A 19727-nucleotide genomic window follows, 5' to 3' on the forward strand; every position below is an offset into this window, starting at 1 on the left:
GCATGCTTCTTGAGAGGATGCCTTTATAAGCAGGTCGTCTAGATACGGGATGACCGAGTGACCCTGCGAGTGCAGAACAGCTACTACTGCTGCCATGACTTTGGTGAAGACCCGGGGGCTGTTGCCAGACCGAAGGGTAACGCTACGAACTGTAGGTGCTCGTCGTGTATGACGAAACGTAGGAAACGCTGATGCTCTGGTGCAATCGGCACGTGGAGATACGCATCTTTGATGTCTATTGATGCTAGAAAATCTCCCTGAGACATTGAGGCTATGACGGAGCGTAGGGATTCCATCCGGAACCTCCTGACTTTTACGTGTCTGTTGAGCAACTTCAGATCCAGGACGGGACGATACGATCCGTCCTTTTTTGGGACCACAAACAGATTGGAGTAAAAACCGTGACCCTGTTCCTGAAGAGGGACGGAGGTCACCACTCCTTCCGCCTTTAGAGCGGCCACCGCCTGCCACAGAGCATCGGCTCGGTCTGGTGGTGGAGAAGTTCGGAAGAAACGAGTTGGCGGACGAGAACTGAACTCTATCCTGTACCCGTGAGATAGAATATCTCTCACCCAACGGTCTTTGACGCTTGCTAGCCAAATGTCGCCAAAGTGGGACAACCTCCCACCGACCGCGGGCGTGGGTATCGGAGACCGCAAGTCAGGAGGACGTCGTTTTGGCAACGGTTCCTCCGGCTGGTCTTTTTGGGCGTGACTGAGACCTCCAAGGATTTGAACGTCTCTGGTCCTTTTGAGTCTTTTTTGACGAGGCGAATTGGGACCTGCCCTGTCCTCGAAAGGACCGATAACCAGACTGACCCCTCCTCTGTTGGGGCTTGTTTTGTCTGTGTTGCGGTAAGGAAGAGTCCTTACCCTTGGAGTGTTTGATGATTTCATCCAAACGCTCTCCAAACAATCGGTCACGAGAAAAAGGCAAATTGGTTAAGCACTTCTTGGAATGAGAATCTGCTTTCCAATGTCTCAACCACAGAGCCCTACGCAAAACAACTGAGTTGGCTGACGCCACTGCCGTGCGGCTTGTAGCGTCCAGAACAGCATTAATCGCGTACGACGCGAATGCCGCCATTTGCGAGGTCAATGGTGCTACCTGCGGGGCAAATGCACGTGTGACTGAGTCGACTCGCGCAAGCCCGGCCGTGATAGCTTGGAGTGCCCATACGGCCGCAAAAGAAGGCGCTAATGACGCTCCAATCGCTTCATAGATGGATTTCAGCCAGAGCTCCATCTGCCTGTCAGTGGCATCTTTAAGTGCCGCTCCATCTTCAACAGCAACCAAGGATCTAGCTGCAAGCCTGGAAATTGGAGGATCCACTTTTGGACACTGGGTCCAACCCTTGACCACTTCAGAGGGAAAAGGGTAGCGTGTATCTTTAAGTCGTTTAGGAAAACGCCTTTCAGGATAAGCGTGGGGTTTCTGGATTGCGTCTCTGAAGTCAGCGTGGTCCAGAAAAGTGCTTAATGTACGCTTAGGGTATCTGAAATGGATTCTCTCGTGCTGCGAAGCTGACTCCTCTACAGGAGGAGCTGGTGGGGAAATATTCAACATCTTATTGATGTTAAATATAAGATCATTAACTATGGCGTCACCATCTGGTGTATCTAGATTGAGAGCGGTCCCAGGATCAGAATCCTGATCAGTTACGTCCGCCTCATCACCCATAGATTCATCCCGCTGGGATCCAGACCATTGAGATGAATGTGAAGGCCCGTCATAACGAGCCCGCTTAGGCTGCCCGGGGCCATCGTCCGAGTCAGAGTCTTCACCCTGAGGTGTAGATGCCCGTCCCGGAGCTAGGAGCTGAGGGGGACCAGGGGGCAATGATTGCACAGTGTCCGTGGTCTGAAGTACAGGCCTAGCTCGCAATGTGTCAAGAATTTGTGACATAGTGAGAGACATTCTGTCAGCAAAAGCTGCAAACTCAGTTCCTGTCACCTGGACAGCATTCACAGGTGGTACACCCTGGGACACGTCCAGCAGAGGTCCCGACTGTGCAAGCGCCGCAGGGGCCGAGCACTGCACACAATGGGGGTCCGTGGAGCCTGCCGGTAGAAAAGTCCCACATGCGGTGCAGGAAGCATATAATGTCTGTGCTTTGGCACCCTTGCGTTTTACGGGCGACATGCTGCTGGCTCTCTGCATGTGAGAGAGTCTATAGCCAAAAGGGCGACCAGCGCTATGCAGTACAAAGTATTTGTAGCAACAAAATACTAAGAATACTACGAGCACAAGAGGGGGTGAGCCCTGAGGGCTGCTTACCGCCCGCTGAACAGCGGGTAAGAGGCTGCAGAATGCCTTGTCTGGGTCTCCCCGGCTCCCCTCTGCAGCGCAGCGTGTCCTGGCAAGAATGGCTGCCGGCTTGTGTGGAGAGGGGCGGTCCGTGGGAGTTCCCAAACAAAAGTGCGGGAACAGTGTCCCCTCTGTGCTGACTGTGAGGGCTGGAGTATGTAAAAACGACTCCAGCCCTCAGCGCTGATGCACTGGCCAGCGTCCCGCCCCTCTCCTGACTGGCAGGTCTGGGGGCGGGAACGAACGAAAGCAGGCCGCAAAAGCCGGGGACTCGAGTTATCAGCGCGGCCGCCGTAAAAGCGCGGGCCGCGCTGAAGTCCCCGGCGCACTACAAGTGCCAGCCGCGCCGCTATTCCAGCGGCCGGCGCGACCGAGTCCTAGACGTGGGCAGCGTCCCGCCCCTCTCCTGACTGGCAGGTCCGGGGGCGGGAACGAACGGAAACAGGCCGCAAAAAGCTGGGGACTGTAGTTATCAGCGCGGCCGCCGTAAAAGCGCAGGCCGCGCTGAAGTCCCCGGCGCACTACAAGTGCCAGCCGTGCCGCAGCCCCAGCGGCCGGCGCGGCCGATCCCATAAGTGTGCCTGCTTCAGCTAAGCTGAATGAGGCCATGGCACAGGCGCCGCAGCGCTGACGTCCCCCGGCGCACTACAACACCCAGCATGCTGCGGTGTGAGCGCCAAATGCACGGGGACACAGAGTACCTTAAGGAAGCAGGGCCATGTCCCTGATGTACTCCGCTCCATCCAGCATCTTCTCCAGGGGCTGTAGATGGAGCACGGTCTCAGTGCCTGGAGACCGGTAAATCCCACTTCACCCAGAGCCCTGTAAAAAGGGATGGGGAAGGAATCAGCATGTGGGCTCCTGCCGCCGTACCCGCAATGGGTACCTCAACCTTACAAACACCTCCGACATAAGTGGGGTGAGAAGGGAGCATGCTGGGGACACTATATGTGTCCTCTTTTCTTCCATCCGACATAGTCAGCAGCTGCTGCTGACTAAAAACAATGGAGCTATGCGTGCGTGTCTGACCTCCTTGCGCACAAAGCTAAAACTGAGGAATCCGTACTCCTACGGGAGGGTGTATAGCCAGAAGGGGAGGGGCCTTACACTTTTAAGTGTAGTTCTTTGTGCGGCCTCCAGAGGCAGTAGCTATACACCCACTGTCTGGGTCTCCCAATTAGGAGCGAAAAAGAAAGATTGATTGCAGCCTGTTACAGTCATCTCTCACTCCGATAAAGTCTTCCAGTAACCCAATGGGATTGAAACATGAACTTATGAGCATTTTGTCAGGTCTATTATAAAATTACAGTGTTTAGGTCCATAAGAGAGACAAGATGAAAGGTTTTAGGTCATGGTTCTGTATCAGTGTAGAGCTGCAAACCAGAATAGAGATTTTTCACAGCCTGTTAACAGTCATCCCTCTCTCAGATAAAGTCTTCCAGTAACCCAATGGGATTGAAACATTAACTTATGAGCATTTTGTCAGGTCTATTATAAAAGTACAGTGTTTAGGTCCGTAAAAGAAACAAGATGAAAGGTTGTCATGGATCTGTATCCGTGTAGAGCTGCAATTGAGAGCAGATAGATTGACTGCAACCTGTTACAGTCATCTCTCCCTCCAATAAAGTCTTCCAGTAAGCCAATGGGTTTGATACATGAACTTATGATCGCTTTGTCACCCCCCCTCATCAAATCAAAGAATATTTTATCTTTGATTGTCAAAATAGTTTTTATTTTCAACTTCCACTGAAGGGGAGAAAAAAAGGTGACAAACTGCGCATAAACCCCTGTTGTGCCTGATCAAGCCAGTTCTTGACTTTTTCACGTCGGATAGAACCGGATGTTTATGGGCCAATGACCGCATGATTGTGAGACAAAACCATGCAGTAATTAGACATGGTGGGATGAGCGGAGCCCCAGCACTGCCCACAGAGGTCTACCTGCATCTGGATTGTGGAGATTAAGCTTTTATTTGTGCATTTCAATTGTGCTCTAAATTTCTGGCAGTGAGAGTTAGAGTGTCTCTACTGTTTTACTTCTACACATTAAAGGGAATCTGCCACCAGGTTTTTGCTCCCCCATCTGAGAGCAGCATGATGTAGAAACCGAGACCCTGATTACAGCGATGTGTCACTTACTGAGCTGTTTGCTGTCATTTTGATAAAAACCAATGCTAAAGATCCAGTTATCCAGAGCTCATCAATATGTTGGACTACCTGCAGCACACCAAATAGTCCTGTAATGATAATCTACTGCTGATTAAACAGTGATTTTATCATCAAAACTATACTAAGCAGCTCAGTAATCAGGGTCTCTTCCCCTACATTATGCTGCTCTCATATTAGGTGGCAAAAACCTGGTGACAGATTCCCTTAAAGGCCGGTTTCACACCCCGACATACATTTTCAGAGTACAGGCCACTGAGCCTGTTGAGTTAAGGTCAGCGGACCCCATGACTGGTCCAGATATTGTGATTCATACCCAAAGTGTGAATGTTGGACGTGTAAACCTGGACTATATGTATAACCTGAAGTCTCTAATCTAGAGTTAAAGAGGTTGTCCACTACTTTACCATTGATGAACCATCCTTAAGATCAATGTCTGATCGGCCAATGTCGAACACTGAGAACCCGAGCCGATCAGTGCTTCTCGGTGCCGGTGGCAGCAGCCAGAAATGCTCGGTTCTGGAGCTGCCTTGTCAAATGATAGTGGCTGCGGCCGAGTACTGCACATCTGCTTCCTATTCAAAAGAAATGGTGGATGTGTAGTGCCTGGTAGCTGACGGGATCAGTTGACAAGGCAGCTCCGGAAGTGAGCATTTCCAGCTGCTGCCACCGAAAACAGTTGATCGGAGGAGTGTGCCGGATCGCAGAAAATTGTACATTAATGACCTATCTTGAGGATAGCTCATGAATGTAAAAGTAGTGGACAACCCCTTTAATACCTCTATATTCTGTCGGATATCTTTGGGATTAAACATCATCTTAATTCAGGGCTGATTAGGATAAAATTTAAAATTACTGCAGCTCCTAATTTCCTTTCTGCTTACATCAAATGCCAAAGCAGACACTCAAAAGACAAAGACCTCTTAAAAAGAAAAAAAGAAAAAAAAAAGTAAGGTCCTGTGATTACAGCAGCCTCTGCACAGGAAAATATACTAAAATGTATCAATGATAGAGACAGGCTATTGGGATATGCTGCGTACATTGGGACCTATCAACATGTGTGATGTATATGCAAAGGAACACTACTGATTAAGATGGGAACTGAACCATAGCCCTTGATTATGCAAGTTGTATTAAGTTGAAAGTTAGAATATGGTAAACCAATTATCGGTGGTACAAAAGAAATGGAATATTATCAAACAATATACTAGTACAATATTATCAATTCAGAATATAGCATTTTGAGAAAGGCAGACACATAAATGTTATGTAATTGATATTCCAGTGTGTGTGTGTGTGTGTGTATGTGTTTGTTTGTGTGTGTATGTGTATATGTGTGTATGTGTGTATGTGTGTATGTGTGTATGTGTGTGTGTATGTGTGTATGTGTGTGTGTGTGTGTGTGTGTGTGTGCGCGTGCGTGCATGTGTGTGCATGTGTGTGCATGTGTGTGCATGTGTGTGCATGTGTGTGCATGTATTCTAGTGTGTGTGTGTGTGTGCGCGCGTGCGTGTGTGTGTGTGTGCGTGTGCATGTGTGTGTGTGCGCGTGTGTGTGTGTGTGTGTGTGTGTGTGTGTGTGTGTGTGTGTGTGTATGTGTTCTAGTGTGTGTGTGTGTGTGTGTGTGTGTGTGTGTGTGTGTGTGTGTGTGCATTTGTTCTAGTGTGTGTGTGCATGTGTTCTAGTGTGTGCGCACGCATGTGTTCTAGTGTGTGTGCGCACGCATGTGTTCTAGTGTGTGTGTGGTGTGTGTGTGTGCGCGCGCGCGCGCATGTGTTCTAGTGTGTGTGTGTGTGTGTGTGTGTGTGTGTGTGTGTGTGTGTGTGTGTGTGTGTGTGTGTGTGTGTGTGTGTGTGTTCGCGTGTGCACGTGTTCTAGTGTGTGCATCCATGTGCATGTGTTCTAGTGTGTGCGTGCGAGAGAGAGATCGAGAGATAGAGATATATATATATCTCTATCTCTCACACACACACAAATATATATATTCACTTTTTTTGTTCAACACTTACCGGATAAGTCCGAGCTCTCTATACGTTTCAGATCTGCATCCACCCAAAATAGTTTCCCCAACTTGTTGTCGACAACCAACGCAACGGGTCTGATCAGACCGGTGGTGAAGAGAACCTCTCGCTCCGTCCCATCTAAGGCAGCGCGCTCTATCTTTGGGGATCTTTCTTGCATGTTTGTAAAATACAGGTATCTAAAAGTACATAAATACACATCACTCAAAAAAAACAACATACATAGGTTTCACATTGAAAACGCCTCCGTGATTGACATTTCTATCCCTAAGTGTGTATATAGGAAGTGACCTGTCAGCCAAGGAGATCGGGGCGGGGAGATGTCCCCGGGGACCTGCCTCTTGGACTAGTCATCATAGTCACATGGTCCACAGTTGGCTTTAAACAAAATATTCTTTTCTCTGACATGCCGTAGCATTTGAGTGAACATCATAAGTGCTGAAATGACGGAGAACACTTATTTATGCTGCTCGGTTCCCTTTATTATCCAGCTCCATGCTGTGGTCCATAACTATTTGAAAAATTGACTTTCATGTGGTCATAAAATCAGCTCAGGTGAAGAGATAGGTGTGACAGGCTGTGATGAAAGCAAGCTCACTGACCGATTCACTGTTAACTCATTCTGCAGCCAGCTATGTAGAGCACTGCATTGAGGCTGTAGAAGCCAAACTATGCACTATTATAAGTAAACCCATTTTCTGATACTGAGCTTCAGTATATAGTTCCAGTTTTGTATGCCTTAAGTTGAACCCCCTGATATGTTTCGATGCTTCTATGGCTTCATCAGGGTCAGTCATACTACTGTATCTGCCTCTGAAGAAGCTGCAAAAGCAGTAAAACAGGAACACATTTAGTGTTACATTTTAAAATCTACCCAGTGAGCATGCTCATAGCAAGGCGTGACGAGACTGCTGCCTCCAGCAATAATATAGGCCATAAGTAGTGTCAAACGTTAACACTTGCTAGTAATCTCAAAATTATTGGCACAATTTACACTAATTGTACCCAAACTATTGCTGGAATCCAGAATACGTCCTTGCTATTCGTATGTCAAGCTCACGGTGTAAATCATACAAATGTAAAACACTAAATTTGCTCCCACCGTACGTTTCGCTGCTTTTGCAGCTTTGTTCGGGGAAGGCACAATAGTATGGCTGATCCTAAAATGAAGCCACAGAAGCAGTAAACCTTTTCAGTGAGATACCCATCCTATTTCATTGTGTAAATTGTAAAATGTAACACACTAAAAGTACCCCACCAACATGTTTCATTGCTTCTGTGGCTTCATCAGGGTCAGTCATACCATCGTCTCTCAACCCCTGATGAAGCTGCAAAAGCAGCGAAACATTGGGAGGGGAAAACTTGTGTGCGCTACATTTAGAAAAATCTACACTGTGAGCTTGGCATAATTCTAGACTCCAACAAGAATTCAGGCACAAGTGTTGCCAAATAGAGCCAGTAACCGCTCAATAGTTATCAGATGTCTCACCTCTAATACTACACAACCCCCAATATATAGAGAATACCATCATTGCATTAATAGGTATCAAATTAAACCTTACGCTTCAGTGGCCCGTTAGTGGGGGGCTGATATAATAATGGGGCGTATGCCCTTTTATTCTCTATTCTGTTGCATAATGAAAGCTTACGCAGCAGCTCATTGTACCCAGCTCCATTTTCCAAAGCTTCCCGAGGCCAGAATTTAGAAATACATTGATGAATTACCCCCACGAAGCCCAGCGATAGCCATGTAATGTTTGTCACTACTGCAGCTTGTCAACAAAGTCCGGGTGCGGCAGCGGAGAGGCAGCCCCACTATATCTATATATCCTGGTAAAACCCTTTAAAATATCGGTTGTCCCTGAAACATTCATGGGCAGCGACGTCCTATTTTGTGAACGAAAACATTTCCCAGTTTGGCAACACCAGTCCATTTTTTCCTCTTTTTAATTAGATGAAGAAAGCAATTTACTTTTCCTAATGTTTCAGAAATTATTCTTAAAAACGGATATTAAAATGTACAAAGTTTTCTGTGGTTTGCTAAGTTGTTTAGAAGAAAGCCAAATATTTTTTTTTCCTTCATCTGTTTGCTCTTCATGTTGAGTAGATGGTAATATTTTCTCCCCTTCCCAAAAAAAAAAAAAAAAAAAAAAAAGAAGATGCAGCCAACTCAAATGCCGGCCGAGCTCTCCTAACACATGTTTGACAAACCCATCTGCAGCTCCTCTCCAGCTGCGCTACACATGGTTCCCATTTTGCCCTCTTGTTTAACTGTCTTCGGGGATTTAACTGGCAGAACATATTTAGAGAAAATATGATGGCGAGTTCCTTACATCCCCATCCTGCAAGGCAGCGCAAACATGACCAAGGGGTGGGTGCCGCTACAGTTCCGCGGGTAGAGGTAGGGAAGGAGGGTGGGTTACATGACAGAGCGCCACGTGCTCACTGCTCAAGATCCTAATCTACAAGCTAAAGCTAAATATTAAAATAAAAACAAAAAAAAAACACAACTTACTACATATTTTGTAAAGACACTTGTTAATACAGATTAAACCCTTAAAAAAAACAAACCCCAAAACACAACAAAACAACACAACAACAACACAACAACAACACAACAACAACACAACAACAACACAACAACAACACAACAACAACACAACAACACCACAACAACAACACAACAACAACACAACAACAACAACAACACAACAACAACAACACAACAACAACACAACAACAACAACACCACCAAAACCCTTACCCTCGTTCTGCATTCAAAGCAATAGCCCTTGGCCGGTCATGTTCTCCCCGCAAAACTGTGCCAATATATTCTCCCGTAATCCTGTTGACGTTGATGCTGTTGGTGGCCTCGCATGTCCAGTACATGGTCCGGCTGTATACATCAATACTCAGGTCATGTGGCTGTTTCTCTAGGGTTTGGCTTTGGTTTGGAGTGGATACTAACACCAGCGGCTGTAAAGAGGAAAAGAAGAAGAGGAAAAGAAGAAGAGGGAAAAGAAAGAAAGAAAAAGAAAGAAAAAGAAAGAAAAAAAAGAAAAAAAAAAAAAGAAGAGGGAGGGAAGCACCGAAAAAAAGAGGGAAACACGAAAAAAAGAGGGAAACACGAAAAAAAGAGGGAAACACGAAAAAAAGAGGGAAACACGAAAAAAAGAGGGAAACACGAAAAAAAGAGGGAAACACGAAAAAAAGAGGGAAACACGGAAAAAAAGAGGGAAACACGGAAAAAAAGAGGGAAACACGGAAAAAAAGAGGGAAACACGAAAAAGGGAACCCAAAAAAGAGGGAAACAAAAAAAGGAAATAAAAGAAAAAAAAAGGGAGGAAAAAAAGAAATAGAAAAAAAAGAGAAGAGAAAAAGAGAAAAGGAAGGAAAGAAAGAAAAAGAAATGACTAAATAAACAGTATCAGAAAAATTCTCAGGAAAATGAGCCAATATTCCAGAGGTTTAAAGGCTCCTCTCAGACATTTTTCTTTACTTACGGTAAATGTATGTATTTTAGGCTAAGAGATAGATATATATATATAAAAATTAGGTTTCAATAATATTTTTGCAGCATAAAGAGTAAACTGAGAATTTGTCAGTGAGCTTGTCCTTGCTGACAGTTTGTAAGTCTCTTCACTGTCTTTTCTGAACTCCTCTGTGCGGTTTTACGACCACATCAAAGTTCCGCTCAAAGTCATGCAGCCCGTGGTCATCAAATCATTACAAACTCTCTGCCAGTAGCTCACTCACAAACTCTCCTTTAACTACTTCTGCAGCCAGCAATGTCCAAGGAATCAGCCAGTGAAATCATTTTGACAAAGTTTTAAACTCATGATTTTTCGGCGCTCCTCTCATCTCATTTATGACTACAAACCACATCAAAGTCAGAAAGAATTTTCACGTGCTAAAAGCTGGCACCGAGGAGCTCCGAAAAGTACAGATAAGAGAGTAATAAACAAACAGTCAAAATGTGTCCACTGACGGATTCTATGTCAACTCATTCTGCAATCAGAAATATACAGAGAAACAAAAAAAAAAAAGCCCATCAAAGTCAAACTGCAAAAATGTTAATAAAAAATCATTAGTACACCAAAATACTACAACTCACTACAAGTAAAAAAAAAAAAATGGAATGGAATCATGCTCGATGGACCTCTAGGGTTCCCACCAATTCAACCAACGAAAGGTTTGACTCCACTTATCGTCTTTATACCACCCACTGAAAATATTTTCTTATGCTACTTGTCTATTTTTCATCGCCTTTGATATGAACATAAGACGAGATCATTTGGCCTTCTATCCCAGAGACAAAAGTCCTTGACGTCAAATAACACTCGGCCATCAACGATCATACAATAGAAAGTGAAATTAAGCATGGGAGACTGTGTAATGGCCGGGGGTGGAGGAGTAATGGTTGCACTTAGCAGATTTTAATTTGCTTTATTGATGGCACCTGAAGCTCAGCTGCATTGACTGTCAGGGCTCAGTGGTGGTCTAAAACACACAAGCCGGTCACACAAATTAGATGGCAGTCGGGCGAATGATGCTTCAGTCAATTGTGCAGCCAAAAGCCACCATGGCCGTCTCTCCCATACACAAGAGTGCTGCTGTGTTCTCTATGATCATGTCGCCAACCGTCCTCACTGCTGGAGGCATATATCCAGGAGGCCAATGCCATCAGTAGTCTAAAATTGGACATACCCGATGGACATCTCCCAAGATGAACAGTTGGCCAGCGCTTCAGTGTTGGCCAAACCAGACGATATCGGCGAGTTTGGACAACACTCATCTTACGTGCATGGGGGCTGGAAGTTGCCTTAGATGCTCGGTCTACTACGCTCTCTTGGCTTACCAATGGTCAGCCAAACCATTCAATATTGGCAGGTTTGAACAACATTAGCTCTACGTGCATGGGGTCGCAAGTCGCCTTAGATTCTTGGTCTCCTATGCTCACCCATGGTCAGCCAAACCAGTCAATATTGGCGGGTTTGGACAACATTAACTGTACGTGCATGGGGGTCGCAAGTTACCTTAGATGCTCGGTCTACTCTGCTCTCTTTGCTCACCCATGTTCAGCCAAACCATTCGATATTGGCAGGTTTGGACAACACTAACCTTACGTGCATGGGGACCAGAAGTCACCTTAGATGCTCGGTCAACTAAGCTCGCTTTGGTCACTTATGGTCAACCAAATTATTCGACATTAGCGGGTTTGAACAACATTAACCTTACGTTCATGGGTGGGGGGGGGGGTCGCAAGTCGCCTTAGATTCTCAGTCTACTGCACTCTCTTTGCTCATCCATGGCAAGCCAAATTATTCGATATTTGTGGGTTTAGACAACATTAACCTTATGTGCATGGCGCCCTGAAGTCTCCTTAGATGCTCAGTCTACTATGCTCTCTTGGCTCATCCATGGTAAGCCAAGTCATTTGATATTGGCAGGTTTGGACAACATTAATCTTACATGCTTGAAGGCCAGAAGTGGTCTTAGATACTCTGTCTACTACGCTCTCTTTGACCCATAATCAGGCTAAACATACAAGACAATTTTCCATCCTTGCTTCTGCCCTCACAATGCCAGGAACTGAAACACCCTGCAAATAATTTTCTTAAAGGATTTTTCCAAAAAAATCTCAAGTTAAAATTGGAGAGGGAATAACTTGATGATCTCTATGGAGTCCAAGTGATCCAATGGGACCCCCAGCTGCCTCTGCTCCAGTCATGGTTAAATAGGACTTCTGGAAAACGCCCAGCTCTATACTTCTCTTTTTCAAGAGGTTCCATTGACCACGGATGAAACGAGGTGGAACATGCACACCTCTGCTCCGTTCGAGACAGGGCAATCCAAAGCCCCGTTCTCTGAGGTCGGAAAAGGGATAACTTGTGATTTTGGGAAAAGCTTATAAACACAGGGATTCTTCCATTTAGTCCGTGCCTGCAGATCATGCCTTTACCTAAACGGTAAAGTAATATATGCAATGTCAAAAAGTGTAGGTTCGGCGCTATAAGTAGGGTTTCGTAACCGGATGGGGCATGTACAACTGTAAGGCTACATGCTTTATCCATTTAAGCAGCTGAATCATTTTAGGTAAAAAAAACAACAAAAAAGATCACATCAGGTTGCTGACATATGCAATGTAAATGTTCTCCTCTCTTCAGCCCCATCCTAAGAGATCCATCTGTTCTTTGGCTTACACCCATAAAAGCTGGCATCCTTTCAACCCAGATTCATTTCAATAGCAATTCTCTTCGAATGATGGCATGTTTGTTTTTAGAGCGTGCGAAATACCAAGCATGCAAAACTAATAACTTTGAGACTGGCCAAAATACCTTCACATGGAAAGAGACTTTGATTTCTGTCCACCGAGACTATACCTTTGAAAGAACACAGCCTTTAAGGTGCCGTGCCGGAAAACAGTAAAAAATGAAAGCATGGCTGCTGTTAAGGGAGCACTCCGCATGATGTCCATATAAAACAGTCAGCTCCAGCAATGACAATACTAGGGCTGACGAGCGAGTAACACGCTTCTCCCGAGAGTCAGGCATCCCTGATGGATGACGCTGACGCTGGAATGCAGCTGTCAATCACCGCCGTCTTGCTCGAGAACATCTGTGCAGTTTACGCAATCCCAACCAAGTACGAGGTAACATACCAAGTAACTTTCCAGAAAGAAGAAGTTTGTATTACACTAGAAAATATCTTTTACAGTACAAGAAAGAAAATGCAGAAAAACAAAGGAGAGAAGATGCAGAAGTCTTACCCCTGCGCCGTCATCCTTAGCCCTTACCCCCTGCGCCGTCATCCTTAGCCCTTACCCCCTGCGCCGTCATCCTTAGCCCTTACCCCCTGCGCCGTCATCCTTAGCCCTTACCCCCTGCGCTGTCATCCTTAGCCCTTACCCCCTGCGCCGTCATCCTTAGCCCTTACCCCCTGCGCCGTCATCCTTAGCCCTTACCCCCTGCGCCGTCATCCTTAGCCCTTACCCCCTGCGCCGTCATCCTTAGCCCTTACCCCCTGCGCCGTCATCCTTAGCCCTTACCCCCTGCGCCGTCATCCTTAGCCCTTACCCCCTGCGCCGTCATCCTTAGCCCTTACCCCCTGCGCCGTCATCCTTAGCCCTTACCCCTGCGCCGTCCTCCTTAGCCCTTACCCCTGCGCCGTCATCCTTAGCCCTTACAAGAAAGAAAATGTAGAAAAACAAAAAGGAAAGAAGATGCAGAAGTCTTACCTGTGTGCCATCATCCTTAGCCCTTTTAATGATATTCTGCCGCCCATCCACCCAGTAGATGAGTTTGTCCAGGGGGTCATAAGCAATGGCTTTAACGTTCCGGAGACCGTGGATCGGAAGGATGATGTCAGGACTCTGCTGTTCATCTACCAACATCCGATTGATCGATGTTTTTTGGCTAAACAGAAGAAAGCTGGAAGGCACTGTAATATAAAACATAGGATGCCACTTAGTATTAAAGGGGTACTCCTGATATTAAAATTGTTTTATATACTGAGAATAAGAGTAAGCAAGTTTGCAATTGTCTTGGTTTTTCTATCTACTTTCATTCTCCAGCTGTTAGAACCTTTATCTTACATAGTGCACAGCCTGTTTCCAAGGAACTCTGCCACCAGACCCTAATTGAGAGCGCACAGTAATAACATTCCAGGAGGCAAGTTAACTCCTAACATCCCAGCCACCTCATTCCAGCACCTTTATTTCTTTACAGCAGTTAGCTGCTCACCTCATTCCCAGATCCTGACAAGATGCGATTACAAATCTTGCAAAATCAACAAATATCGGCAGGTTCCAGAACAGTTCTCCCAAGAATGGTTTCCACTTTCTCAAGCAGTATGCTTGTGCCACAGCCCAGTTATGTCTATATGTAAATACTGTGATCGGAGTGTACGCTCCAGACCAAACCACCGATAATGTGCTACAGTAGTACTATAAAAATCAGCACATATGTTAATGCTTGTGAGCAAAATACACACCTTCTATGCCTTTTGAACTCCAAATTAATAAAGATTTGTTTTATGAGCGCTTGGGCAATCAATACAGCACACGCGCTTAGTATGGTGTACTCAAAGAATTCTCCATTATTAGTACATGTGACCAGTTTATATAGGGCCACAGACAAAGTATAAGTCCCCTTTGATCTATGAACCTATAAGAGCAGCAGGGGCGTGAATGGAAATGTGAACCTTCCCCGCCCATCAGTTATAGCTGAATCCTATGATCAATAGCTATAAGACAAGATGGATAATATAAAGACAAAATGATTCTGTTCTATCACATGCTAAAAGCTCTACTAGTGATGAGAACTGTCACGCAATAACCACTGCTCGTCCCACCACGGAAACCATGAAGTAAGGAGACTGCAGAACTTTAAGCTTCTTAAGAGACAACTTGAGAAAGAGGACATGGCATATAGAAAATAAAAAGCTAAAACACCTTGGAATAAGAATTATGACCAAGATGGAATCAAGGGCATTATTATAGGAAATAATTCCCAAATCAAAGGTTACCCAATTTACCTGCAACCACATTTTTGCCAAATCTAAAAGCAGCATAACGTAGGGGCAGAGATCCGGATTCCATCATCACTTACTGAGCTACTTAGTGTCGTTCTTATAAAACGAGTGTTTTTAAATCAGCATCAGATTATCATTTAGGGACTAGTAAACCTGCTGCCAGGTAGTCCAACCACGCCCCCACCATTGATTGGCAGCTTTCTGCCTTTGCACAGTGTACACATAAAAGCTACCAATCATTGGTGTGGGTGTGGTTATATAGAGCTCAGCATTTAGATAACTGCGCAGATAAAACAGTTCTTAATCAAAACTGCAGAAAAAAAAAAAAGAACATTAAGTGATACATAGTTGGAATCAGGGTCTCTGGCTCTATATTATTCTGCTCTCAAATGGGATAGCAAAAACCTGGTGACAGATTCGGATTAAACAGGCTAGCAAAAAAATAATAATGATAAAGTTATTTAGAGCAGTCTGTAAATAAAAGTAATGAACTCTACTGGTGCGTACAGCTGCAGTTCTTGTTGTTGGTGTCCAGGGTGTAATGAGAGGAGCAGCTGCATCTGTATCCATTTGGCACCGCCAGGCAGAGCTGACTGCAGTGTCCATTGTTCTGCACACACTCGTTGGAGCCGTCTTGCCGGGAGGAGTGAAATACCAGAATGTCCATAACAAAGTCCAAGCGACCTTGGATCAAAGTACGATTCTTGCCATTGGATTTGTCTGCCCTTTCAATGCTGTGCAGGTTCCAGTCTGTCCAGTAGATGTAGTCACTGTACTGGGTAAGACCAAAGGGATGAGGAAGATCATCAGCAATGATCTCTCGGTCTTCACCTGAGGAGCATAAAGGGGAAAAGGTTCAGAAACATTAGTGAGGAGCGGGCACTACCATGCGCTCACATCCAGCCTATATTACTGGGAGAGACACACAGACCTCACATCCAGCCTATATTACTGGGAGAGACATACAGAGCTCACATCCAGCCTATATTACTGAGAGGGACACTCCCACAAAAGAAAACTCTTGGCTCAGGCTACAAAAAGGACTGAAGATTGCAGATTGAAACTTAGTGTTTCCCCATGTGATAAAAAAAGTGTCCATAACCTATAATGTGTGTGAACCTTTTGGAGTGTAAGACTATATTACGGACGGTGGAGAATTTAACTGCTGAAGAGCCGAATTCTCCATACATTTTAGATCCCAGCCATTTGCAAGGAATGACCATAAAACGCATGAAGTCATAATATTCTCAGACAGGCGCTGAAAGCAAGAATTAATACACTGCCATGAGACAACAGCTGGTTTTCTGCTTTAAATTGTGCCTTACATCATTACTTTATATTTAGGTTGGAGAGCCTTGTCTTATTTCTTTCCTACCGTTACAGACAGAAAATAAATAAATCTTGTGAAACCCTGTATATAAAGGACGATGCCATCAGTCTCAGAGCATTAGCAAGTCGAGACAGAAAATTTCAACAAATAGTCCATGACCTGCTCTGTTCAGCAACAATGGCGGAACGTCCCTAAAGACGGAACGTACACAAGCTCAAAAGATGAAACGTACACAAGCTCTAAAGACGAAACGTACACAAGCTCTAAAGACGAAACGTACACAAGCTCTAAAAACGAAACGTACACAAGCTCTAAAAACGAAACGTACACAAGCTCTAAAAACGAAACGTACACAAGCACTAAAGACCGAACGTACACAAGCACTAAAGACGGAACCGTACACAAGCACTAAAGACGGAACCGTACACAAGCACTAAAGACGGAACCGTACACAAGCACTAAAGACGGAACCGTACACAAGCACTAAAGACGAAACGTACACAAGCACTAAAGACGGAATGTACACAAGCACTAAAGACGGAATGTACACAAGCACTCGGATATATTAATACGCAAGTGAGAAGTTCTGCAGAACTAAAGCCATCAGCGTCCCCACATTTACCCAGCATGTTGGACGACTGGATCATGTTAGTGTCCAGGTCTGTCCAATAAAGTCTTTGGTCCGCGTAGTCAATGGTCAGATCGTTGGCGCGGCCCAGTTTATCAACCAAAGTGATAATGTTGGTCCCGTCCATGTAGGCGCGGACGATCCTGGGTTTTCCTCCCCATTCTGTCCAGTACATGTAACTGTAACGATAAAGAAGGGAAGAGTTTAGCAAAAACAGACTTGTTACTATATAACATGTTTTGGCCTCCTGCATACAGGGGGGTGAAATAAGTATTGAAAACAAAATAAGTATTGAACGCATCAATTTTTTAAAGTAAATCTATTTTTAAAGGTGCTATTGACATGAGTTTCTCACCAGATGTCGGTAACAACCCATCCAATCCATACAGGCAAAGAAATCAAACCATAGATGTCCATTCATTATGTTATGTGCAATAACGAGAAATGACACCGGGAAAAAGTATTGAACACATGAAGAAAGGTGCAAAATGCTTTCCATGTTTTTTTGCACCTCTCTTTCTACATATGTTCAATACTTTTTCCCTGTGACAATTCTCATTATTGCATAAAATTAATGGACATCTATGGTATGATTTCTTTGCCTATGCGGATTGGATGGGTTATTATGGACATCTGGTGAGAAATTCATATCAATGCATGGTAGTGCCCACTCATCACTAGTTACAAGTACTGAGCACCCGAGCATGGTAGTGCCCGCTCATCACTAGTTACAAGTACTGAGCACCCGAGCATGGTAGTGCCCTCTCATCACTAGTTACGAGTACCAAGCACCCGAGCATGGTAGTGCCCACTCATCACTAGTTACAAGTACTGAGCACCAGAGCATGGTAGTGCTCACTCATCACTAGTTACGAGTACCAAGCACCCGAGCATGGTAGTGCTCGCTCATCACTAGTTACCAGTACTGAGCCCCCGAGCATGGTAGTGCCCGCTCATCACTAGTTACAAGTACTGAGCACCCGAGCATGGTAGTGCCCGCTCATCACTAGTTACCAGTACTGAGCACCCGAGCATGGTAGTGCCCGCTCATCACTAGTTACAAGTACTGAGCACCCGAGCATGGTAGTGCCCGCTCATCACTAGTTACGAGTACTGAGCACCCGAGCATGGTAGTGCCCGTTCATCACTAGTTACTAGTACAGAGCACCCGAGCATGGTAGTGTCCGCTCATCACTAGTTACAGTTACTGAGCACCCGAGCATGGGATAACAGGACGTATTATAAACTTTGTGTAGCTTACCCCTGTGCTGGATCCAATGCAAGAGATCTTGGGTTGTCGAGATCTTTCCAAACCAAAACCTGTCTAAACTGTCCATCAAGACGAGCGACTTCTATCCGGTTGGTACCAGTATCGGCCCAATAAAGGTTCTTTCCCATCCAGTCAACTGCCATTCCCTCCGGGTAATCAAGGCCAAACTCAATGACATGTTCTACAGAACTCCCATTCATAAAAGCTCTGCTTATGGTCTACAGAAACAGAAAACAGAGACTTCCATTATACTCGGGTACTCGCGTCGCGCTCATCCAAGCGTCCAACTGGTTTAACGAGCACTCGAGCAAGAAACCCAACAATGACCATTCTAAAAATCAATATCAAAAGGTTAATTTCCCAAATACTTAAAATATGTAAGTGTAGACTACTAATACCGAGGCCTCACAGAAAATCGCGGCACTGTACCTTTAGTGTGACATCCGTCCAGTAGATCCTATTATCGGACACATCGAAATCCAAAGCTGATGCCTCCTTAACGCCCGTTAGTGGAATTGCAACGTTATTATTGTTGGTTTCTAAAGAAATCCTGTGAATGGCTGCCCGGCTTGTGAAAACCAAGAAAGCCTCGGGGATGATGCAGGTTTTCATGTCACTCAGCAGTTCTAGTCCCAATGGGCAGGAACATCGGATGGCGCGAGGAGTGAAGAAACACAGGTGACTGCAGCCTCCATTATGATCTGCACAAGGGTTGGTGCCTGGAATAAAAACAGCATTAAATCGCTATCAACACGGGCGGAACAATCGTGGTTGCAGAGATTGTGACCGGGCCCAGGGAAACAGGTGGCCCGCTGACTCCAGCCCCTGCGACTGAACGAGTGAAGTACGACTGAAGCTGTTGAGTCCCTGCACTAAGATACATGCTGCCAGGCAAACAGAAGCTGTAAGCTTTCATCTCTGTCCTCGTGACTGAGACGGCGCATGACAATGACGTCATGTGTTGCAACAGCACACACACCAATGAAGGCTGCCAGCCATTGCGGGCCGGCTATAGGACAGGACGCTGCTTGACGTGGGAGCCAGGGAGGTGGAGAGTACAGTATATACCAGGATGTGGACAGTATATACCAGGAAGGGTCTAGGAGAGGAACATATATACCAGGGGGGCCAAGGAGAGAAACAAATATACCAGGAGGGAGACAGTATACACCAAAGGGGGGGTGCAGTACAAACCAGGACGTGCCCAGTAGAGGAATAAATATCAGGAGGGGGACAGTATATACTATGAGGGGCCCAGGAAGGGAACATATATACCAGGGGGGCCAAGGAGAGAAACAAATATACCAGGAGGGAGACAGTATATACTAAGGGGGGGGGGCGGGGGGGGGGGGGGGCAGTACAAACCAGGACGTGCCCAGTAGAGTAATACATATCAGGAGGGGGACAGTATATACTATGAGGGGCCTAGGAAGGGAACATATATACCAGGGGGGCCAAGGAGAGAAACAAATAT

The 19727-nt window shown here is 45.5% G+C and overlaps 1 protein-coding gene across 1 annotated transcript in view; it reads right to left on the bottom strand.

The window, feature by feature from the left end:
* The window catches only part of LOC142254971 (low-density lipoprotein receptor-related protein 5-like), a 171991-nt gene that overhangs the window by 32043 nt on the left and 120221 nt on the right, over nt 1-19727 (bottom strand). Inside the window, exons 9-15 of the mRNA XM_075326377.1 lie at nt 18683-18972; nt 18245-18471; nt 16978-17162; nt 15533-15856; nt 13731-13933; nt 9258-9469; nt 6482-6672 (exon numbers count right to left, since the gene is read on the bottom strand). Of these exons, the coding sequence (XP_075182492.1) occupies nt 6482-6672; nt 9258-9469; nt 13731-13933; nt 15533-15856; nt 16978-17162; nt 18245-18471; nt 18683-18972 (1632 nt within the window). The remainder of the gene's footprint in view (nt 1-6481; nt 6673-9257; nt 9470-13730; nt 13934-15532; nt 15857-16977; nt 17163-18244; nt 18472-18682; nt 18973-19727) is intronic.

The sequence above is a fragment of the Anomaloglossus baeobatrachus genome, chromosome 10 (genome assembly GCF_048569485.1).
Source record: "Anomaloglossus baeobatrachus isolate aAnoBae1 chromosome 10, aAnoBae1.hap1, whole genome shotgun sequence".
Classification (NCBI taxonomy): domain Eukaryota; kingdom Metazoa; phylum Chordata; class Amphibia; order Anura; family Aromobatidae; genus Anomaloglossus; species Anomaloglossus baeobatrachus.